This window comes from Apus apus, chromosome 2 (genome assembly GCF_020740795.1).
Source record: "Apus apus isolate bApuApu2 chromosome 2, bApuApu2.pri.cur, whole genome shotgun sequence".
Taxonomy (NCBI): domain Eukaryota; kingdom Metazoa; phylum Chordata; class Aves; order Apodiformes; family Apodidae; genus Apus; species Apus apus.
The window spans coordinates 148,696,646-148,718,536 of NC_067283.1; the positions used below are offsets into that span (position 1 = coordinate 148,696,646).

General features: G+C 39.9%; 1 protein-coding gene across 10 annotated transcripts in view; it reads left to right on the forward strand.

Annotated features, from left to right (window-relative positions):
- The first annotated feature begins 2,547 nt into the window (after positions 1-2,547).
- PHF20L1 (PHD finger protein 20 like 1) overlaps positions 2,548-21,891 on the forward strand; it is a 57,886-nt gene continuing 38,542 nt past the window's right edge. For 4 of the 10 annotated variants that reach the window (XM_051609311.1, XM_051609312.1, XM_051609315.1 and 1 more), the window contains exons 1-8: positions 2,548-2,698; positions 3,882-3,987; positions 12,520-12,691; positions 12,832-12,916; positions 13,685-13,773; positions 16,206-16,268; positions 19,853-20,060; positions 20,730-20,858. In XM_051609311.1, coding sequence (XP_051465271.1) covers positions 3,905-3,987; positions 12,520-12,691; positions 12,832-12,916; positions 13,685-13,773; positions 16,206-16,268; positions 19,853-20,060; positions 20,730-20,858 — 829 coding nt within the window. In that variant the 5' untranslated portion in view covers positions 2,548-2,698; positions 3,882-3,904. Of the gene's footprint in view, positions 2,699-3,881; positions 3,988-4,972; positions 5,015-12,519; positions 12,692-12,831; positions 12,917-13,684; positions 13,774-16,205; positions 16,269-19,852; positions 20,061-20,729; positions 20,859-21,891 lie in introns of those variants that run through there. The other 6 variants (XM_051609313.1, XM_051609317.1, XM_051609320.1 and 3 more) reach the window with 4 other exon arrangements.

A 21,891-nucleotide genomic window follows, 5' to 3' on the forward strand; every position in this document is an offset into this window, starting at 1 on the left:
GGAGTTCTCACCAGGGTGAGGGGCAGGAGAATCTCCCTTGATTTGCTGGAGGTACTTCTCTTAATGCACTCCAAGATACCATTGGCTTTCTTGGACACAAGGGCACATTGTTGTCCCATAGATAGCTTGTTCTCTACCAGCACTCCAAGGTCCTTCTCCACAGAGCTGCTCTCTAGAAGATCACCTCCTAGCCTGTACTGGTGTGTTTAGTTGTTCCTTTCCAGATGCAGGACTCTGCACTTGCTCTTGTTGAACCTCATTAGGTTCCTCTTTGCCCAGCTCTCCAGCCTGTCCAAATCTCGCTGAATGGCTGCACAGCCTTCAGGTGAATCAGCCAATCCTCCCAGCTTCGTGTCATCAGCAAACTTGCTGAGAAGACACTCAGTCCCATCATCAAGGTCATTGATGAAGATGTTGAACAGGAGTGGACCCAGCACTGATCCCTGAGGGACTCCACTAGTTACAGGTCTCCAGCTGGAGACTCTGCACCATTGACCACCACTCTCTGGGCTCTGTTGTGTAGCCAGTTCTTAACTCACCTCACTATCCATTCTTTTATCCCACATATTCTGACTTGCTCACAAGGATGTTATGGGAGACTGTGTCAAAAGCCTTGCTAAGGTCAAGGTACACCCACTGCTCACTCTGCATCTATCCATTCAGTCACAACATCATAGAAGGCTATCAGATTAGTCAAGCATGATTAGTAAATCCATGCTGACTACTCCTGATAAACCTTATTTTCTTCCATGTACTTGTGAGAAACGTTTGTCGCGCCAATGAGCAGGCCCACACAGATCCTTCAGCGAAGCACAGTTTATTTACATCCTTGCAAGAATGGGTGACCTAAGCAAGTAGGCACACCTATACCAAGGTGAATAACGGTTTATATTCCCTATTCCCGACGCAAAATTCCCTCCCCTGTTTCCCCACTGGCTGAGTACTCCAGGGTTTACAGCCTATCCGACGCTTCAAATTATCCTATAAGTTTCCTGCCCCTGTTTACACATTCCATTTTAGCAGTTTACTTTTTACCTTTTAAGGTAAAATTTTGACCTTTCTTGCCCCCTTGGCTCTCTTGCCAATTAACAATCTACTGGTGTCATCCTGCCCTGAGGAGCAACATAGAAGTAGCTTTGTTCGGCCTTATCTTGGGCCATAAATCCTTCTCCGTGTTCAAATCCCCCAGATGGAGCCCAATTAAGTCCCTCAGTTTCTTGGCCCATAAACCACTTCAGGTGTCATTGGAATGTGTAGATATCTCACTTATCTCAAACAAACAATTATATTCCTAACACTAAAATATATATATATATGTGAACCAAACCAACACTACGTTTCTAACACTAGAATGCAAAATCAACACTACATTTCATTTCTAACATACTTAAGACATGACCTCCAAAATGAGCCACTCCATCGTTTTTCCAGGAATGGGGGTGAGTACTGGTCTGCAATTTCCTGGTGATCTTCCTTCTTGCCCTTTTTGAAGACTGGTGTGACACTGGCCTTCCTCCAGTCCTCAGGCACCTCTCCTGCTTGCCATGATCTTTCAGAAATCATGGAGAGTGGCAGGGCAATAACATCAGCCAGCCAGCATACCGTGACTGAATCTGTCACTATCTGAAGTCCTATGCTGGGTGCCAAAAAGGGACAGCAGTGGGCTGGACCCACCACCAGCCAAGCACCCATCCAGCCCTTCACTCACATCCTGCTCCCAGTGGGACAGGAGAGAGATTAGGAAGAACAAAAGTGGGAAAAACTGTGGATTGAGATGCAGCTGGTTTAAGGAGTAAAGAATAATAGAACGGCAGGGCGTGGAAGGGACTTGTGGAGTCCAACCCCCCTGCTACAGAAGGACCACCTAGGGCAGATCACACAGGAACACGCCCAGATGGGTCTTAAAGAGTCTCCAGAGAAGGAGACTCCACAACCTCTCCGGGCAGCCTGTCCCAGGGCTCCGTCACCCTCACAGTGAAGAAGTTTTTCCTCACGTTGAGGTGGAACCTCCTGCGTTCCAGCCCGTGACCACCGCCCCTCGCCCCCCCCCCCCCTCACCACCCACCCTTCCGATCCTTGCAAGCGCTGTTAAGGTGCCCTCTCAAGTCACCTCTTCCCCAGACTAAACAGCGCCAGGTCTCGCAGCCTTGAAGGAGGGAGGCAAACAACGCAGCCTCGCCTGTGACCGCCGGCTGGCTGTGACCACCGCGGCGGCCACTTCCACCCCTTCCCCCCGGGGGTTCGGCTTTCCTGGCTGAGGTGGGGCCGCGCACGGCGGCGGCAGGGCGGCCCGTCAGGCTGGGCCTGTCCCTGGGTCCCCGTGTGTGTGTCCCCGTGCGTGTCCCCGTGTGTGTCCCCGTGTGTGTGTCCCCGTGTGCGTGTCCCCGTGTGTGTCCCCGGGTCCCGCTCCCGCCATCCCGCCCCGCGCACGCGCGCGGCGCCCCCCTCCCCCCCGCTTTGTTCCCCCTCGCGCCGCCTCGCGGCGGGGGCGGGGCCCCGGCGGCCCGGGCGGCGCCCGGCGGGCCCGTCGCGCGCTGGTGACGCGGCCTGGCGGCTGGCGGGGAGGATGGGGCGGTGAGGCGGGCGGCCGGGCAGCCCGCGCCGCGCCGAGCGGGAGCCGCGCCGAGCGGGAGCCGCGCCGCCGGGGCCCTGGGCCGACGTAGGCCCCGCCGCTTGCCCTTGCGAGTCGGAGGAGGCGGTAAGATAGCGCGGGGAGAGCGCGGGAGGGAGGGCGAGCGGGCGGGCGGCCCCGGGCGATGGCCCCCGCCGGGCAGGCCCGGCGCGGCGCGGGGCTCCGGCCGCCCCCCCCCCCCCCCCCGCCTTGACTGCGCCCAGGCCTGGCGGGGCGGCGCCCGCGGCCCTCGCCGCGTCGGGCCCTGCCTGCGGCCGGGGGTCCGGCGGGCCGCGGCCGGGCGCCTCCTCCTCCCCTGGGCCTTGCCCGGAGCGCTCGCTCAGTCCCCGCCGGTCGGGGGCTCTCCGGCGCTCCGGGCCTGGCTGTGGAAGGGACCCCTTTGTGTTCTCCGCGCCCGGGGAGCGGCGTGGGCTTCCTCGGGTCGGCCGCCGCCCCTGAGGCTGCTGTCCCGGATCGCAGTGCCGTCCTTGTCAGAGGAGCTCCGCTTAGAAACCAGGGTCTGAATGCCGCCCCTCTGGCGGTGCGGGCCGAGGAGGCTCTCGCCCTGCCGCCCGGCAGCCACCCGTGTGCTCGGTGGGCTGCAGCCAGAGCCTGCGGCCCCAGGGGCTGACCTCTCCGTGCTTCGGGAAGGTAAAGGTAGTACATCAGAAAGCGGCGGTAGTCGTCCTGCAGAGAAGTAGTTTTTAATAGTGACTGAGTTGCACACACAGAAAAAGGCACTTGTGAATGAAACTTGGCCGCTATGAATGCGACTCGAGGGTGCCTAGATAGGCTGAAGGTGGCTTTTTGTTCCTTTTCGCTCGTTTCATTTTGCTTGTTCTTTAGGCTGTTTTAGTCTTTAAGCCTTAACTCTTGTTAAGGTACATTTGTCTTGTTTTTAACCTTTCCACAGCAAAGTAGAGAGCATACTTTGACTCTAGGTAACTCCAAATTAAGCTCCAAAGGAATGTCAATGAATTACAGTGTAGTATTTTCAGTCAGGAGCACCAGATTTTTAATTTTTTTGTCTTTATTTGACATCGATGACTCATTTTTTGGGAAGGGCAAGAAATCTGAATAAAATTATGTACATTTTTAAATGCCTTGTTTTGGACCTGACTGTTCTTCTGAAAACTAAGCAGTTAATGGAAAATCAGGGTAGAAATTCCACATCTTTTTCTAACCTCTGGAAACTATTTGCTGTCAACAGCTTTTAGACAACTTTGTGTTTTAATATGACCTTTTTTTTTTTTTTTTAATCTCTCCAAAGGTGGTGAAAAAGAAAATATCAAGATGAGTAAAAAGCCTCCAAATCGTCCTGGAATCACATTTGAGATTGGTGCTCGTTTGGAGGCACTGGACTATCTACAAAAATGGTATGGAAGACATTGTTATGAGCATAATTATTTTGTGTATTATGACAAAATTTAGTGTACCTATTACTTGACTGTTTCCCATGTGAGCTTTATGAATTTCCGTAGTGTATTAAAACTATTAGGTTTTAGGAATATATTCTCTCAAACTAAACTTCTCTGGGTTTTTGTTTGTTTGCTTTTAGTTGCTCATGCAGCTGTAGTAAGCAAAGAACATTTCCAGAGTGGTGTGGAAGGTCATGTGTGAGATGACTGTGTTAATGTGACAAACTTCTCTGACTAAAGACTTCTTTTGTTTTAGTTTGAAGGCATGCAAGCAAATTTCTTTTGTGTTCAGTTGTCAGACTTCATAGGTTCACAAAATTGATCAAAAGATCCTTAATTGGAGGTCATGGAATAGGTAAGTATGACTGTATTTGTATCAGAGTTGGAGGAATCAAGTGCTTAAAACTGTGACTCTGCATCACCCAGAGTGAAGAGTATCAAATGGAAATATGTGGGCCCAAGGACCAAGCTACAAAGTATTGTGAAAGGAGTTTTTCTTTTGAAGTTTTGAATTGTTAGTCAAAATATTTATTAATGCAAGCCAGCTCATTCCTTGATGGATGGTGGCCATGCTATTTCAGTTTGAAAAATCCCTTGTTTTGTTAAAGTAGATGATAGAAGAAGTTGATGCTTCTACCCAGAAGTGTTTTCTTAGCTGCTTTCTAGTTAATTAGGGCTGGAAAATGTAGAGGCCTGTACCTGCCTTTCTATTGCATTCCTGGAGACTAAACACTCATGTAAATATCTGATCCTCTTAACTCCCAAGTTATGTTATACAGAGAGAACTGTATTATTTACAGGTTTACTCCAGCAGTTATATGCTGTGTATAAAAAATTGAGTTAACTTCTTCTCTGTAGTACTTTGATTTTATTTATAGCTCAGATGTTTTAATAAATGGTTTCTAAGGGAAAATACAGTTCTTGTTCTGATCTGTTTCTGTAGAGTGGATTTTCAGCATCCTGATACTCTCAACTGAATACTAAGGTAATTAAACTGTCTGAATAGTGCTCTAAAACCAAAATAATTTTAATAGAATTTTTATAGCATCTTTTGTGACTGGAGATAGAATGATAGACTCATAGAATGTCTTTGGTTGAAAGGGACCCCTAAAGGTCATCTAGTCCAACCCCCTACAATAAGCAGAGACAATTGGTTAATGTAGCTAGATAACAAAAGTTAATATTTAGAAATAGCTTCAGCTTAATCGTATTTAAAAAATCACTGAATAACCAGGGTATAGTTTGTATCAGATCTGTTCAGCCTTTTCACGGGGAAGGGTCGCCTGTCCGTTCTGGAGTGACTGTCTGGGTTTGGCCTTGTCAGGAGTTGGCCCTGTTGTGAGCTCTGCAGTTGAGTTGCTTGATATTTTCAGGCAGAACAGAATTAATTCTGAACTTACTAGGAATTGATTCGTCATCTGGACCACTAGAGCAGGTCGAGTTTATGAGCATGTAAAGTTCTGTGGTGCCATATGCAGGAGCAGAAAGTTAATACCTGAATTTTGCAGTTACAGCGACACTGAAAACAGGACTGTTTCAAATGAAATCGTATTCATGCACATAACCAAAGGGCTTGTTACAAAAAGCCTAGTTTTGTGTTATTATTAGGGTGACAGAGGCCAGAATGATATTCCATGTGATAATTTTTTTCTTAGCTTTCTGTTGCATAAGGGGGGTGGTGGATGTTTTTTTAATTCTTTCTATATATAAGCTGTATGCATCCCCCTGATGTACTTCAACGGAAAGTTGCTGAACTTACATTAAATCTTTTTAGGTTTTTAACAAACGCAAAATTGAAAAGCAGAAGTATTGCTTAGCTCAGTCTTTCTACAAGAGACATATTGTGAATACTTACTGAAAACCCTTGGAAAGGGTTTTAATCTTTTATCTCAATTTTTCTGAAAGCCCACTGTCATTTAAAGATACAGTGTTTGTGATCTGTTAAAATCTTAATCAACAGAGGCTTCTAGAGGATGGGAAAAACTCAAGTATGTTTTTGTTTTCTGAGGCACTTCTGCAGGTCTTAAATTTTCACCTATGTAGTAGTTGCTGATTTCATCACATGGAATCTGGTGTTCTGTTTGAATTATGTAAACTTTGGGGAGGGTGTTGTGTACCTTGACTCTATTGCTTAAAAACTTCCTACTTTTAAATGAGAAAGTTTTGGCAGACAGTGTTTGGGTCACTGCTGTCATTTGGCTTGTATGGTTACTGAGTAGAAGAAAGCCTGGTCAAACTGATCAGCAGAGACAGGCTGTCAATCAGCATGTTTATTTTCACTTTGTTGTGGAGGTAGCTGCAATTGTTTCTTTATCAAGTGCAACAGTACACTGCTGTGGGGAGGTCACCTTAACTAATGAATTTGTACAACTTGCTAAATTTCAGTTCACTAAAGCAAACTATGAAATGCAGGTCTAATCCATGTGATTGTCTGTCAGCAGAGAGTAAATGAGATGGGATTGACTGATAATAGACATTTTTTAAATGGATATGAGATGATCAGGGGCCTGGAGTGTACAACCTGTGAGGAGAGGGTGAGGGAACTGGACTTGTTTAGCTTGGAGGGGACTTCAGGAAACCCACTGGCAGCTTTCCAGTACCTACAGGGATGTCATGAAGAAGACTTAGGCAAGCTCTCCAGAGTAACGCACGATTGAAGGACAAGAGACACAGGCACCAGTTGAAATGAGAGGTTTGTGTTAGGTACAAGGAGAATCTTTTTCCCCATGGGACAGTCAAAGAGTGGATCGGGTTGTCCAAAGATTTTGTGGAGTCTCCAACATAGGAGAATTTCAAGACTGGGCTGGATAAAACTCTGGAACACCTGATCTGATGCCGTAACTGACCCTGCTTTGAGTGGGAGGATAGACTAATGGCTTTCTGAGGTCCCTTCTAACTTGGGATATCCTGTCGTCTCACACAAAAACTAATGCATGTGCACACACACACCCCCCCCATGCCTCTCAGTGATAAGCAAATGGAACATTAGAAAAACTGCACATATCTGCAAGCAATGTGCCCATGTGAAAGACTGGTTCTTAAGCCATTAGCTCCCACAAGCAGGACACAGTCTCTTCAAACCTGATGTATTTAAAGATGCATCTCTTCCATTTTTTTCTGTTTTCTTGTTGTTTTTGTGGCTCTAGCTCTCTGCTGGTTGTTCCATAAGTGCTAGATGCTGTGTTTTAAAAAAACAACCCTGTTATTTATCTGGGACCGTAGTCTTTGTTCATCTACTTGATCTGAACTATTAAGTTAGTTAATGAAGGAAGTACAGCTATGTGGTTCTTGTTGCAATTCTGGAATGGAAGCTGCTCACTAAAATAGGTTAGTTACCAGAACAACAGCACTTTGACTTTGTATATTTGATTATCTGGATGGATTTTTTTTTTAATTTTTTTTTTCAGTACAGAGGAAGCTTTTTCCACGTAAGTCTTTTGTAGATCTGAATTGGTACAGTCCTGGTGTGAATTTCAGTTGACAGGGTTACCTGGCAGAGAGGTATTTAAACGGACTGTGAAAATTGCTTTATTTTGGTATAATACAATGTATATATAATAAAAGATAAGAGTTAGAAATAGATGTTTTCAGGATTTGCAGATACTAGGAATCTGTTTGTGCAGAATTCAGAATGGAGGGTATTTGGTTTGATATCCTCTACAAGGTCGAAAACTTTATGCTTTTATTGGGAAGGCAAGAAGTTTGTGTCTACTTCCAGACTTTGTAGATGCAAACTTGGGCAAATTCACTGAAGTTTTTGAATCCTTTTTATAGTTTGAAATAACGGTTATCCCATCTCACAGAGCAATTCAGCACTTTGAAAGGGTCAAAAGGAAGGTGATAATATAAAATGAAAAATACTATCCATGTGGTCATATAGTATATGTTGAGTGTGTTGGAGAAAATGGGTGTTTTGTTTTGGGTTTTTTGGTCTTTCTTACACTGTCAAGAAATAAAAACTGAACATTTTCCCTTAATTTTTCCTGTATGAATGCTGGAACATCATTGTTGCCTGACCACTGTTTCTTAGATTTGCAGCTTTATGAAAACATTGCTTAATTCTTGTGGGTTGAAATCACTGGAGCCTGAGAATGAAGAGCAAGAAATATGTAAACTGGGCAGATACCATCAAGTAACAACAGTTTTCCTGTTCTCTCTTTATAAACAAGAACAACCTGAAATTTGAATGAGACTTTATTTGGCATTAATAAATACTATTTCCAGTATACTATTAAGAAAACACAGTGAAAGCTTACAAGTTATTGTTTCTTCCCCCAAAATGAGCTCTTTCATTATTGAACTGCAGTCTGATGGTCTAGGATTTTTTTGTTTGTTTGGGGTTTTTTTCTTTGCTTTTTTTCTGTGAAAAGTGAAGACTTTTTCCTCTTTTTTTTTTTACTGTGTTTTTCTGGTTTGTGCTGAACAAAAGTAGGCAACCTGACTAGAAGTTTGATTGGGCCTCAGACATCATTACACTTTGGTACTGTAAAGAGTGATGTTTGTATTCCCCTTTGTAGTACTTCATAGTGCCTACTTGTACATTTGTGGAAGAGGGAAGTTCTGCATAAAATTTCTCATGAATGAGTTGTAACCGTCTTCATATTAATCTTTCTACAGAATAAATATAAACATTGCTCTTTGGCATAGTAAAAGCTTTCCTGCATGTAGTGTTACTGGAATTGTTTAAGCAGGCTGATTAAAAAAACTGTTGCCATTTTATCTTTTATTAGTGGGAAATGCATACTTGCCTTTGAAATATTTGTATAATTTTGCAATTTGTGAAGTTGATTATTTTTAGTAAAAACTGCACAAAAATATAACAGCAGAAAAATACTTCTGTGCAGTGTAAAATTTGAAATACTAAATTCTGCAATAGGTATGGTCTGCTCTGTTCCACTGTGGAATCAGGGTTGTGAAATACTACGATTTATCCGTGTTTGTGGCACATTGTGTGGCTAAATTTAGTGCATATTGTGGGTAATAGCTTGTTGCTAAATCCATACAAAGTTATTTTTCTGTTGCCTAATAACCAATCTTATATAGCTGGGTGGTTCAGAGATTTTCTAAATCATCCGTCCCAGAGGATTGGTGTTGAATGCAGGTTTTGGCTCTATTCATCTTGCAACCGCTGTCTTTACATTGAAGAAACATAAATTATTGGAATATAGCCATTATGGGATGATATGAGTATTATAAGATTTAACTGTGCAAAACTGGTATCATGACTTTGATTCATAGCTGATAATGACATTTTAAAAATACTTTAACAGCAGAAATTGTATTTATCAAAGAGAAATAAATCAAGGAATACTGGTTATTGCATTTGTGCTGTTGAGGGATCTCTAACGAGATTTAATGTTTTGTGTGTCTTCTTTTATTAACTGATGTTAGCTTTGCTCTTATTTTTCTCTTGGCTTGCTGAATATTCCTTAAAACTTAGCTCATTTTTATATATTTGTCCCTAAACTATGCTCTGTATTTTACTTTCTGCTCTTGCTCAGTTTTCTCTTTCCAGGACAGTGTGCTGTGTTCTGCCAGTCTATGCCTTCTGTTGTCATCTTCTCACAATGCTTGGAATGGTGACTTTGCTGATGATGACCAGTGAAAGCTACCGGCCATAGCAACAATGAAAAGGGAACTGCAGGGGAACTGCTGTAGTGTAGTGCCATGATGGGAGCAGAGTAATCACATTGTGGATATGTAGGAAAGGGAGAATTCAGTCTTCTGGCTGATGGTCCTTGAATTTTGTGAAATAACCATAGTTTTGCATCACCATCTGGCTGGCATGTGATAAATCTGAAATTCCCAACTGTCATGAGAAAGAGCACCATGATTTTTGTCTTCTTTTCACTACTGCAGCTTCAGTGCCTTGTGCACAAACTGTCATTTTTGATTGCTACAAAGTGCATTTCCTGTCCCCTTTCTCCCTTCTTTCCCCCTTCCCCTCCCTTAAATGCATTCTGTGGAATCCTTTACTTTGATTGGGAACTCTTTTAGGTACCATTGTTACTGTATGCTTGCTTTAGTAACAGTAACCTTACTTCTTCCTCTGCTTTGCTACTCTTCCTGCTTTTTCTGGGCTTTGTGCTTAGCTCTAAGTCTGAAATCGAAACACTTGGAAAGATGAAAAAACTAATAAATTTAATAATAAAATTCCTAAACTCAGAAGCTTATCGACTTAAGAAGAAAGCATTGTCAGAGGCAGGACTCAGGAAAACCATCTTTGGCTGATGTGTTTTCTTGAAGCCTTGTTCAAAATTAAACCAGAATGCTGCTGATGGGATTCAGGTTTTGACCTATGAGATTTGCTTTCTGTTTTGATACAATATATAATCAGCTTCCCTGTTACTGTGAGTGGTGGTGTCAGTTCTGCTTGAGAGGGGAAAGCTGCTTGATTGTGTTGCTCTTTTGAAAGAAATCCCATTGAGTTCTTCTATGTTGGAAAAGATACTGTTAGTAGGATGGCAAAAAAGAGTTTGCAGTTTGAGGATAAGACATTGCTTCTTTGATTTTTTTTGAAGTTCAGTGAGAAGAAGTTGGGAACTTAAAACGTCTCTGAAAATACTTTGCATTTCTGAAATATATGGATGAGATACACACAGAAAGAGGTTGGACCATATATTCTGATGTGAGGGTGAAATGTGTCTGAAGTGATTGCAGTGGTAACTTAAATCAGAGTGTTTTTCTCATTCAGCTGCTGCTGAACACTTTCTCATGGAAGGGGTGATCAGACATTGGAGTGGACTGCCCAGGGAAGTGGTGGAGTCACCATCCCTGGAGGTATTTAAGGAAAGACTGGATGTGGCACTTAGCGCCATGGTCTAGCTGATGTGGTGGTGTTGGTCATAGGTTGGACTTGATGATCTCAGAGTTTGTTTCCAGCTTCAATAATTCTACGATTCTGTGATTTAGATGTTGGGAAGCTGGGTGTGTCACTGCAGCCAGAGAATTAGGATTGTAGAAATGAAGGAACAATCTGAGAGTGACATCTTTTGCTCTAATGCCCTGTTCTAGTCACCAGGAAAGAAGGAAAGCCTGTACTTCCTGAGAACTTGTGTTCTAATCAGAATGTAATGTTAAAGACTCCTTTATCTGCACTGCCAGTATTTTGGGGAGAAAGTACTCAAAATGGAAAATGTTGACAGTATTCCTGTGTACGTCAGTTGCCTTTTTAGCTGATGGGGTTTGCACTAGGACTAGAAATTGGTTGCTCAAGCTCTGTTTTCTTATTGTTGCTCCACAGTAGCACTTTGTTAGAAAAACGGGTTTCCTTTTAATGAAAGTGAAAAACAGCTGTCCTTTTGCTGTGGTCTTCCTTTGCAATACATGTTGTTTTTTTTTAACTTTGGACCACTCCTAATATAAACTCTGGAGAAAAAATGGTGATCCAGGTAACTTTTTTTTAGGAGATCCGTTGCATTTTTATATCTGTTTCAATACTTTTGTAAAGTGCAGCAGGAACTTGATTCTGCCTCATTCCAGTTTTCTCTGCATTTCATACAGTGCATTTGCACTAGTACTTTTGGTGGAGGAAGCAGTGACAAAACCAGTTTGTGCCTTGCTCCCCTATTACAATTTTGTGAAATACATCACTTCAGTGAAACAGAAGTAGTAAAACTGAATAATAATAATAAATTTGCCATTCTTCCATACATCTGTAATTTCAGCCTTGGTGATTCCTAAACTACATGTATACTGCCCCTAAAATTAGGTGCTAGAAACTTGATTTGGTTACAGCTCAGTCCTGATTAATTCTACTGAGTACATACAGTGTTTACTGAGAGTAAAATCCATGCGTTAATGAAGACTGACGTAATTACTTTAGCGAACGTGGAGTTAAAGAGAGTTCACTGCCAAAAGCTAGTTTCTATGAATCAAATTTAATGACAGTGAAATCATGTAAACTTGTATACAAATTAGTTAGCAGCCTAGATTGACTAAGAATGTTTTGTTGACTTCTGGGTTTGATGAGTCGCTTGCATTTGTCTGGAATCAATAGAAGAGTTTGATAAAACATTTCATATAACTGAATAAATTAATGTACTCCTAAAACTATTTTTTATCTTTCCATCACTATGCAACACTTAGAGGATTTTGCTTTAGACACACAGGTTTTCAAACTGAAAAGCACAAACTTCCAACAGCAGTTTCAGGCTGCCTTGGTCTGGGAGCTGAGGGTTAAATTTGTCTGTAATAATCTGACTAGGATCATAAAATCATAAAATCATAGGGGTTGGAAGGGACCTCAAAAGATCATCTAGTCCAACCCCCAAAGATTATTAGGATAATAATCATGACATATCACTGATGTATACAGATAACTCTGAAACTAAATGTTATCCTATTATCAATTTAGTAACTTAATCTTTTCAAGGCTTGGAGACTTCTCAGTACGAGGTTTTAATACAACTTCCTGAATGGTCATTTAAGCACTGTTGTAGGCAAAACCCATAAAACCTTGAAGCTCATGTTTATGTTTTATCATTGAAGGTATCCATCTCGTATTGAGAAGATAGATTATGAAGAGGGGAAGATGTTGGTCCATTTTGAGCGTTGGAGCCATCGCTATGATGAGTGGATTTACTGGGACAGCAACAGGTTGCGGCCCTTGGAGCGACCAGCATTAAGGAAAGAAGGGTTGAAAGATGATGAAGAATTTGTTGTAAGTGGCACATTTGTTTTGTCTTTGACTTTTTCTACTTGTTTTCCTGCATTATATCTCTCTAGCTGATAATGTTTAGTTCCTTTTAGGAAATAAATCTAAGTTATTCAAATATTAATGACTGAATTTGTATATAATAGGATTTTAAGCCTGGAGAAGAAGTCCTAGCTCGTTGGACAGACTGTCGATATTACCCTGCAAAGATTGAAGCAATTAATAAAGAGGGTATGTATTCATGTGTGGTCCTTGGTAAGAGCTGTTTGCATATGCTCTGCTGTAGCTGTAGTCCACTTAAAATTGTGCACATGTATAAAGTTTTCTTCACTGCCTCAAGATTAAGTGAAAATGTTTCTATTATGTGTGTTACTAAGAGGTTTGTCTTTTATCTGTGTGAAATTAGAGAATCTGAATTTCTCCTAGAAGAGAAAATGTTTAATGTTTCCTCAGGGCTGAGAAGAATATCCGTGCAGTGTTATGTATATTTTATGCTATTGTTGATTTGGCCTAGCAATATATTTAAATTTTCATAATTGTTTTAGGAATGGTAGGTCTCTTAAAGTCTGTTTATTGAAGAAAAACAGTGGAAATGGGTAAAGAAAAGAACACCTTAGATGCAATATTTCTAATGAACATAAGTAGAAGTTGAAGTTTTTACTGTAATTTAAAGCAAATGAGCATTTGATTGTGAATGGAATTATTTTCCTTTTGTGGCAACTTAAATATTAGGTAATTCTTTCAATGAACTATGAGCAGAAGTGGCACAAGAGCTTAAACATGCTTGAAATTGTCCAAGTGGACAAAAAACAACAATATAAAAGCAGGGTTTCATTGAGGCAATAATTTCTTTTAAGAAAAAAGTTCTTGATCCTGACTGTAGGTAAAACCTAGTTACTTTGGTCATACAGCCTACAAAATATTTTGCTAAAGCTTTCATAGTAACAAGGTGTGTTTGTTTGTTAACTACTCAGAGTGATTGCATCAATCCTTTTCTAGGAACATTCACAGTGCAGTTCTATGATGGTGTTATTCGATGTCTTAAGAGGATGCATATCAAATCTATGCCAGAAGATGCAAAAGGGCAGGTAAGAATACTTTAGCTGTCATTTTGTTAGGATTTATTTAGATAGTAAAAATATAATCAAGTGCAACTAGTTTTAGATTACAGTCTTTATTCCAGGTCCTGCATTTCCTTGCCTTCCCTCTTTTATGGATGATGCCCAGAGTGTGCTGCTCAAGCAGTCTTGCCTTTACCTGAAATGTCCAGCTGCCATACACTCCATTGCTGACTAACCTGTCCCAGAGTTTTGTCTTGCAAAGTTTACAAAACATGGGGTATCCAGAGACTTTTTCCTCTGGTGTCCTTTCAGAAAAAAAGATTTAGCTTGTCAGTAGTCTGTACTGCAGACTTGATTTTTTTTTTTCTTGCCCATCTTTTGTTTGCTACTGTGGTAGCTTTTTGCTCACATCTTATTAATACAACTGTTCTGTGGGGGATTTCTCCCCATATCAGAACTTTTGAGGATTCAGATAGATTTTTTTAATTTTTCCCTCATAATTTTCAGTTGCTGTTGAAGAAGAGATGCTGAGTAGAAGTTGAGGGAAGCTGTGGATTATATAATTCAATCACTAGGCATATCTTTACTTGAAAAACAACATCGAAAACTTGTTACATGCTTTCAGTGGAAATGCCTTGCATTTATCTTGCATGGTAACTGCATTCTCATAGTTAATGAGAAATTACTCCTCTGATACTATTTGAGAGTTGGGGATAAGAAATGTGAAAAAACTGCTTGCTTTTTGCTCCCAGTTTTCTTCAAAATTACTCCTTCTAACTTGGCAAACAAAATTTCATAATTACTGTTGTAACCATCTGTATTGCAACAAGGGCAAATGGATAAGCAACATGGCTTGAAATCATTTCCATGTCCTGGCCTCCAAATTACAGGTGGCTGTGTACTAGGGTTGATTGTCTATGCAAAGAACATTGGAACTTTGTGCAGGCAACACTGCACTATTTAAACTATGTTTCCTTAAAGATGTGAAACTGAAATCCATAGTCACTGTAACACTAGCTTCTTGCTGCAGTCTCACAGTAACTTAGTTGAATCAGTATACAATATTTCAGACAATGCTTGCAGCTTGACAGTAAGTTAGGAAGCTAGAGTGTTTCATTTTACTTCTTAAAAAGGAAAACTTGGGTAATGTGGTTGTTACTGAACTGAAATAGCCTTTCTGTGACAATGTAAAAAGAAGTTCCTTACTCTGTCCTGTACTTTTCTAGGGAACTATGTTGTGTCTAATCTTGAGTTACTACTCTCAGGCCACAGACATTTGCAGCTTTAAAAAATAGTAATTCCATTTCTTAGCAACCACTTTGATGTCCAGACATGCTTGGTGGCAGTCCAGCTCTTATTTCTAATTTTTCTCAGTAGTCAAGAGTTATGGTATCAGTCTCGGGCATCTCAGGGGCTGAATGTAGGTAGCTTCACTGAACTCTTGAGTAAAGAATAAGGGGATGAAATTTACCCTTTCTGAGATGGATTTAGATTTTTTAAGTTGTCTTGCAGCAAGGACAGCAGTTACTCTTTCTTACAATGTTAATTGATACTAGTCTTAGCATTTTGTTTTGCAAAATTAAAGAGAGAAGCATGAAGTTCTGTAGCTTCCAGAAGTAAAGATGCTATTCTTCTGCAACATCTACATCAATACGTTATGGTAAAATACTTGTTTTTCAAAATAGTTTTTTGGTATTTAAGAAGAAAAATGTGATTTTTTTGGTTTGATAATCAGTTATCTGAACCTGAGCTTTGCCCAAGCCTGGACTTCAAATGGGTGTTTCTGTTTTTTTGCATAATTTATTTTATAGGAAGACATTTACTAAAAATTATGTAAATCTTGAAAAACATTGGAGCTGGCAGATCCAAAACTTCATGCGTGGTTTAAACCTATATCTTGGGGTTTTTTTTTTCCATTTTGAAATAAAAACAACAACAAAATTTTCAAGAGATGATTTTAAGTTTAAGGTACTTTAAGTTCTTGGGCTTTAGCAAAATTTACCAAAAGTAAGATCAAGATCTGTTTGAAGGTGTGTGCTAAGCATACAGAATTTGAATTACATGGAGGGGGGGAAAGAGAGAAACTAGTTAATTCTGTGATTTGAGCTCAGTGTGTCATAAAGGAAGAGACTGTAAACATTGTAACACTCAAACTATTTTTGAGTTGCAGCAGAAGTGTGTTTTAATAAGACTCAGCTGTGAGAGTGGAAAAGCAACATTTTTAAAGAGTGGAAAATATTTGTGTGGTTCAATGCAATGAGGCTGTAGGTCAGGTTCCCCTGCAGATGAGCACGCATGAATGGAAACCACACAGAAATGTTGCTAATGTAGTACAGAGAGAAAATTAAAAAAATAAAAGGTGGGGATATTGAGATTGCCCTTGTGAGAGCACATATGAAGTATTTGGATAACTTACTTTTTCTGTTTCATGTTTTTTGTTTTATCTTCGATATAATTAGGCGCGCGAGAGGGAGCAGATAGCGCCGGAGCTGAGATTAGTGACGGAAATCGAACCAAAAGAAGTGAGTTTTGAGGAGGGTTTTGAAGGAGAGGGAGGGGACATGGCACACAGGAAGAGGAAGCTGAGGAAAAAAAGCATGGATTTGCAATTGGGACAGAGGAAAAAAGAAGATGTGACAGGAGACGATGTGAGCCCAGATATAGGTGGGGCAGACTGTTTAGAATTGAAAGGTGAGGTTAAGGAATTCAGGCTCAGTGTGGGATCAGCCAGTCAATAGATTGGTGATATTTTATGTACATGTATGTATGAATGTGTGGGAGTTGGGAGTTGTGGTGTGTTAGGAGAGGAAGAACAGCTGAATCTTTAGTACTGTAGAAACCCAAAAAGATGGTGTTTGTAGACAGGTGAAGGGAAAACGCTGTGTGTGTGAATTCTGCTGTTGACACAAGGGTTGGATTTTAGGAGTTATGCTGGTTTTGCCTTCTCACTGTTGCAGGTTTAAGGTTATGCAAAGGAATATTTTAAAATATAAGTGTTGGTTTTTGGGTAATTTCTAGTAAGGTATTTCTTGATCATGCAATTTCCTGTGCTTTGATTTAGTAAATCTAATTAGCATAATTACAGTTTTCCTCAGTAGTGATAAAGTAATGTTATGTCTTCTAACTACATTGTCCCATTACTTCTGTCAGTTTTCTCAGCCTACTTGAAGTATGTATTTTATATTTTAGTAAGAAGAAAACCAGGAAACACAGTTGTTGTTTTTTTAAAGTTATATATGTAAATGACACTTTCACTGGAGTGGGGATACTGTTAAGAAGTGGGAAACAGACAGTGCAGAGTAAGTGATGCAGAGTTACAAAACACAGCCAATAGAGGGACATGAGGGAGAAGTTGGGAAAACTTAGGAGGATTTTACTTTAACTGTATTAATTTGTAATGTTTTCATATCTGGTGAAAAAGGCACAAATGCATTGAAAGGGGAGTTCCTGTGCTCAGCAAAAGAAACAGTCACCTTAGGATCTTAGATGTTAAGTAGTGCTCACATGTGAAGAGCTGTGCAGCTGAGCAGTCATTCAGCAGGAGTTGAAGGTTAAAAAGCAAGGAATACCTTTGTCATTTTAGTGCCTATGTGTTTACTCTGGAAACAAAACAAAAATGAATCCACGGAGTTTCTGGCCAATTCAGAATCACAAATTGTTGAGGTTGGAAGTGACTGCTTGAGATAACCTTGTCCTCCCCCTCACTCAAGGTTCTCTTCACTGAGTTTAAGTTTACATGTTAATCTAGGGAAAAAGTATAACTGTCACCATAATTAATGTCTCTCTGCTCTGGCTTCTGAATGTTTAGTCTTTGATTGCTTCATTGTTATATGTGTCCTGCTACTCTTTGTAAGCTTCATGTCTTGAAGGAAAATATCCAAACAATGAAATAAAATGCAAACAAAAAAGCCCTTCGTTTAGCACCAGAACAACTACCATTAGAACAGGATACTTAGTTCAGTGTGGCCCTTGAAGCTCAGTATCTTTGCAGAGCTTCTGATTTCTGAGTGCTTAGCTTGATTAAAAGTTAAAATGCTGTTTAGAAGCTGTTTTGCTGCAGGCTGTGCTTCCTTTGCTTCCCACTTTTATCGTAAGATCCAAGCTCCAGCCATGTTACTGATCCTCTTCATCCCTTGGCCAGTGTACAGTGTAAGACTTCTACTCTCAGGTCTCCTAACTCCTCACCAGCACAAATAGCTCCAATCCTTTTTTTGTCCTGCTGGATGGGCAAGGCTCTGGATGGACTGGAGCTAATGTGTGTGCTCGTTTTGGCTGGCCAAAAATGAGGTATGTGTGTTTTTGATTGACTATGCAGCTGGCAGTTAGACACGCTCTTTGTGGCTGGCACGTCACCAAATGGCCTTGGTAGTTGCCTGTTGTGAAAGCATTGCCAAAGCACTTCCAAACTGCTCTACTGCTAGCTTGACAGTGTATGCAACTTGCACTGACAGTTTGGACAGGGGACACTTTATCTTGGAGGAGTCAAAACTGTTGGTGCTCCTAAGTGGATATCTTGATGCAATTTAGAAGCATAATCTAGGTAAAGCAGTGGTTTTTACAGTATTGAGCTTTGGAAAAGAAAAAGCATAATAAAAGGAAAAGTAACACTTTGTATTTTGTGTTATGTTTTTCTTGTACATAAAAGAAGGCAAAGAAACCTTAAACCAGTAATTTGAAAGACTTGTAATATGTAATGAGTAAGAAAAAGTTGTATTGAAACAAGATTTATGATACCAAGATAACTGTAGGTACCTTGTATAATAACAACAAAAGTCCAGAATAAAATATAGTCTGCTTTCAGCTGGGGAAAAAAATGTTTACCTATTCATAAAGCATGCATGCAAAACTAGACAAAAAATAGTCTTTATCATACTTTGTTTAGATGTGGTAGAACAAATCTGCCAATACTCGTGTAGCCAAATCATCATGTAGTAAATTAGTTATAGTTCAAAACACTCACGTTTAATTCTTACTAGTAGAGGATGAATTTTGCTATTGATTTTTGCATCACATATAGAATCCTAGAATGGTTTTGGCTGGAAGAGACCTTAAGGATCATCTAGGTCCAACCCCCCTCCATGGGCAGGAACACTTCCCACTGGACCAGGTTGTTCAAAACCCCATCCAGCTTGCCCTTGATGGCTTCAAGAGAGGGGGCATCCACAGCCTGGTCCATGTACCTTCTCCATGGAAAAATTCTGTACCTTGATGTTATAGAAAACTTGAAATACTACTTGAGTTAAAAGGATCAAGTTAAAATTTTTGCAGTCAGGTCGATCCCTGACACTCAGAAGGCATAAGGCAGGAGTCTGATCGCTCCAAACTAGTGGAAAGAGCTTGGTTCAGCCTTGGAAGTATTTAGTTCTCCCTGATGACTGATAGGGTGGCTGGACTTTGTCTACATGCCAAAAAGTAGATTAATTTGAGCAGTATGTTGTGTTGTTCATGCCTTGGATTTTTCTGTGTGGTCAATAAGCCATTAATAAAAAAATGGCACTTTTATTACCTTAAATGTTTTCTGTCAGATTTGGTCATATTGTAGAGCACTTTATTGGAATTATCAGATGAAACTTGTAATATGTTAACACAAAGAGTGCTACCTGTAGTTGCTCTAGAAACACAGATGATGAGAGTTCTCTCTGCTTTATCAGTTTAATTCAGGAAGAACTCTGCCCAATCATGCAGCTGCCTAGACCCTTCTTGGAGTTGAATGTAGTTTTGAATAATAGTTTAATTGGAGACAAAAGTAATTGGTGTATTTCACTGGGTAAGAAAAAAGTCAGTGTTCTTGGTTTGGGAGCTCCTGGGTTTCTAGAGCTAGGACACATAAAATAGGTAGCATGGAATGTGTGGAGCCAGAATTCTGTATGCAGTAGTTTTTGAAGGTATTTTGTTTTGTATCCATGTAGCATACTGATGATCCTTCAAGTCTATTTAGGCAATTTGGGAAATTCATTTTACCAGTCTTTGAGTAGTAGCCATAAAAATAAATTCAGCTGCTCTTGAACACTTCTAGATGAAGCTTCATTGGGTTTATAAGTATTTTCTATTTGAGTCTCGGGCACTTTTTAATGCTTGCTTACATTTTTTTTTTTCCTTTTTGGAGGATTGGATAGCTTTGGTCAAAGCTGCTGCAGCAGCAGCAGCCAAGAACAAAGCAGGAAGTAAACCTAGAACCAGTGCAAACAGCAATAAGGATAAAGAGGACAGAAAATGGCTAAAAGTTCCTTCAAAAAAGGAAGAAACTTCAACCTCTACAATCATGCAGGAAGTTCAAAAAAAGGAAGAGGAGCCTACATCTAGTGACACATTTGGTAAAACCAAATTCTATTAAATATAAAATATGTTTTTCTGAAATTTTGAAGTAGAACTCCTGGGGTTAATTTTGCAATTAAGTAATAACTTGTTATTTGTAGAGGAAAATGCCTTGTTTGCTATTATGATAACATTATGATATGTTAAACTTTTAGTTCAGAGATACTTTTTTTAATCAGATAAATCTGCTTCAGTTAGTATTTAATCCTTGTGCAAAACTTCTAACTAGCTCTAACAAACAGAATGTTGTGGATTTTTTTAATGAGTTCGTGGTATGTTTTGGTTCATATTCCTGCATCTTCTGTTACCTGTGAGATAATCCCTGATCCCAGTCTAAGGAATAAAATTCCAGTATGGATGATAAATTTATCCATATTCAGGGTTGTTTGAAGCAATTTCTGGGTTGATAAGGATTTGGTAATTTGAATAATCTTTAATACTGCATTTCTCATAATATTGAGTAAAAATTACAAATATCAAGGTAATTTGCATCTAATGCCTCAGTGTATGATTCTAAATCTTCAGAATGCATAATTTTAATTTTTAATATGATTTTAAATTTTATTTGCTGCCCTATTCTAATAGCAGTTCTGAAAGACTGAAGTATTTTGCTTGTTGTTACATATTTATGAAATGTGAATTTATTAGATTTCTCTTCTGTTTGCAAGTAGGATTTCCTGTAGTGGATGTTCCAAAGATGGCCTTTGTGCAGGCAGAGAGCACGTTATCCCACAAGAGGAAAAGCAATCTAGGCAACTCTTTTCAGGCAAAGAGAGCTCGTCTTAACAAAATCACTGGTAAAATACTTTTTTCTGACTACTTTTTTGTTGTTTAATATTTACATGCTTACATATAAGGTACTAAAATAGATGGGTAAAAGCACATTCATGAGGCAGATTTCCACTACAGTCTTTTTACTTGTTTGGAATTCTAAAGCAATCTATAGTTTGTAATAATATCTGTCTTATTCATAATTTCAGTGAATGGTTGCAGACTTGATTTGGTCTTTTTTCTATTCTGTGAAGGTAACTGTCCTTAACTGATTCATTTTTTGAGAATGTTTTAAGTCCAACTGCACAGTTTTCTCCATTATTGGGTAAATTTGGGGTTTATACAAGTTGGTTATGAGTTACATGCCATTTGTCTAAAGTAAAACTGTTCCTGAAAAGAGTTTACAGTAGGTAATTTGACAGTTTACAAGCCTAGCTACAAATTGAAGCAATTAAGATCTGAAATGTTTTTTTCAGTGTCTAAGACATTAGTTCCCTGTTTATTACTCAACGGTATGAATGAAAAACAAGTACACAGCTATAGAATGCATTTTATAAAGAGGAAATGTAATAATAGATAATTAGTCTTATCTTTAAAATTTGAAAACTTAATTTTATTCCAAAATTTAATAGAAATTTACTTAAATTTGATTCTTGGACAGAGAGTAAGATAGAAATGCATTCCACTTATTCTTCTAGTAATTAATACTTTGTGTGAACTCTGACGAAGTTTTCTATGCTACAGGTGACAGGGGTTTGTCTTTGGTATTTTATAGTAGACAGGGTATGGTCGTTAATGTAGTAAGTCTTGGTTGTTGCTTTATGGTAAAAATAAACCGCATGACGTTTTTGCAGACTTGTTTTGGCTGTTCCAGCCTTTCACAGGTCAGCAGTTGAAGATGTTTAGTCAGTTTTCTTTTGAGTGTGGTTCTGTTTGAGTCAGTACTTCAATCTAAAGGAGAAAATACTTGAGATAGGCCAGTATAGAACATGATATGAAGGAAGAAAGCTTTAAAAAAAACGATCTTCTGCCTCCAGAATTATATTTGCTGGAAGAAAG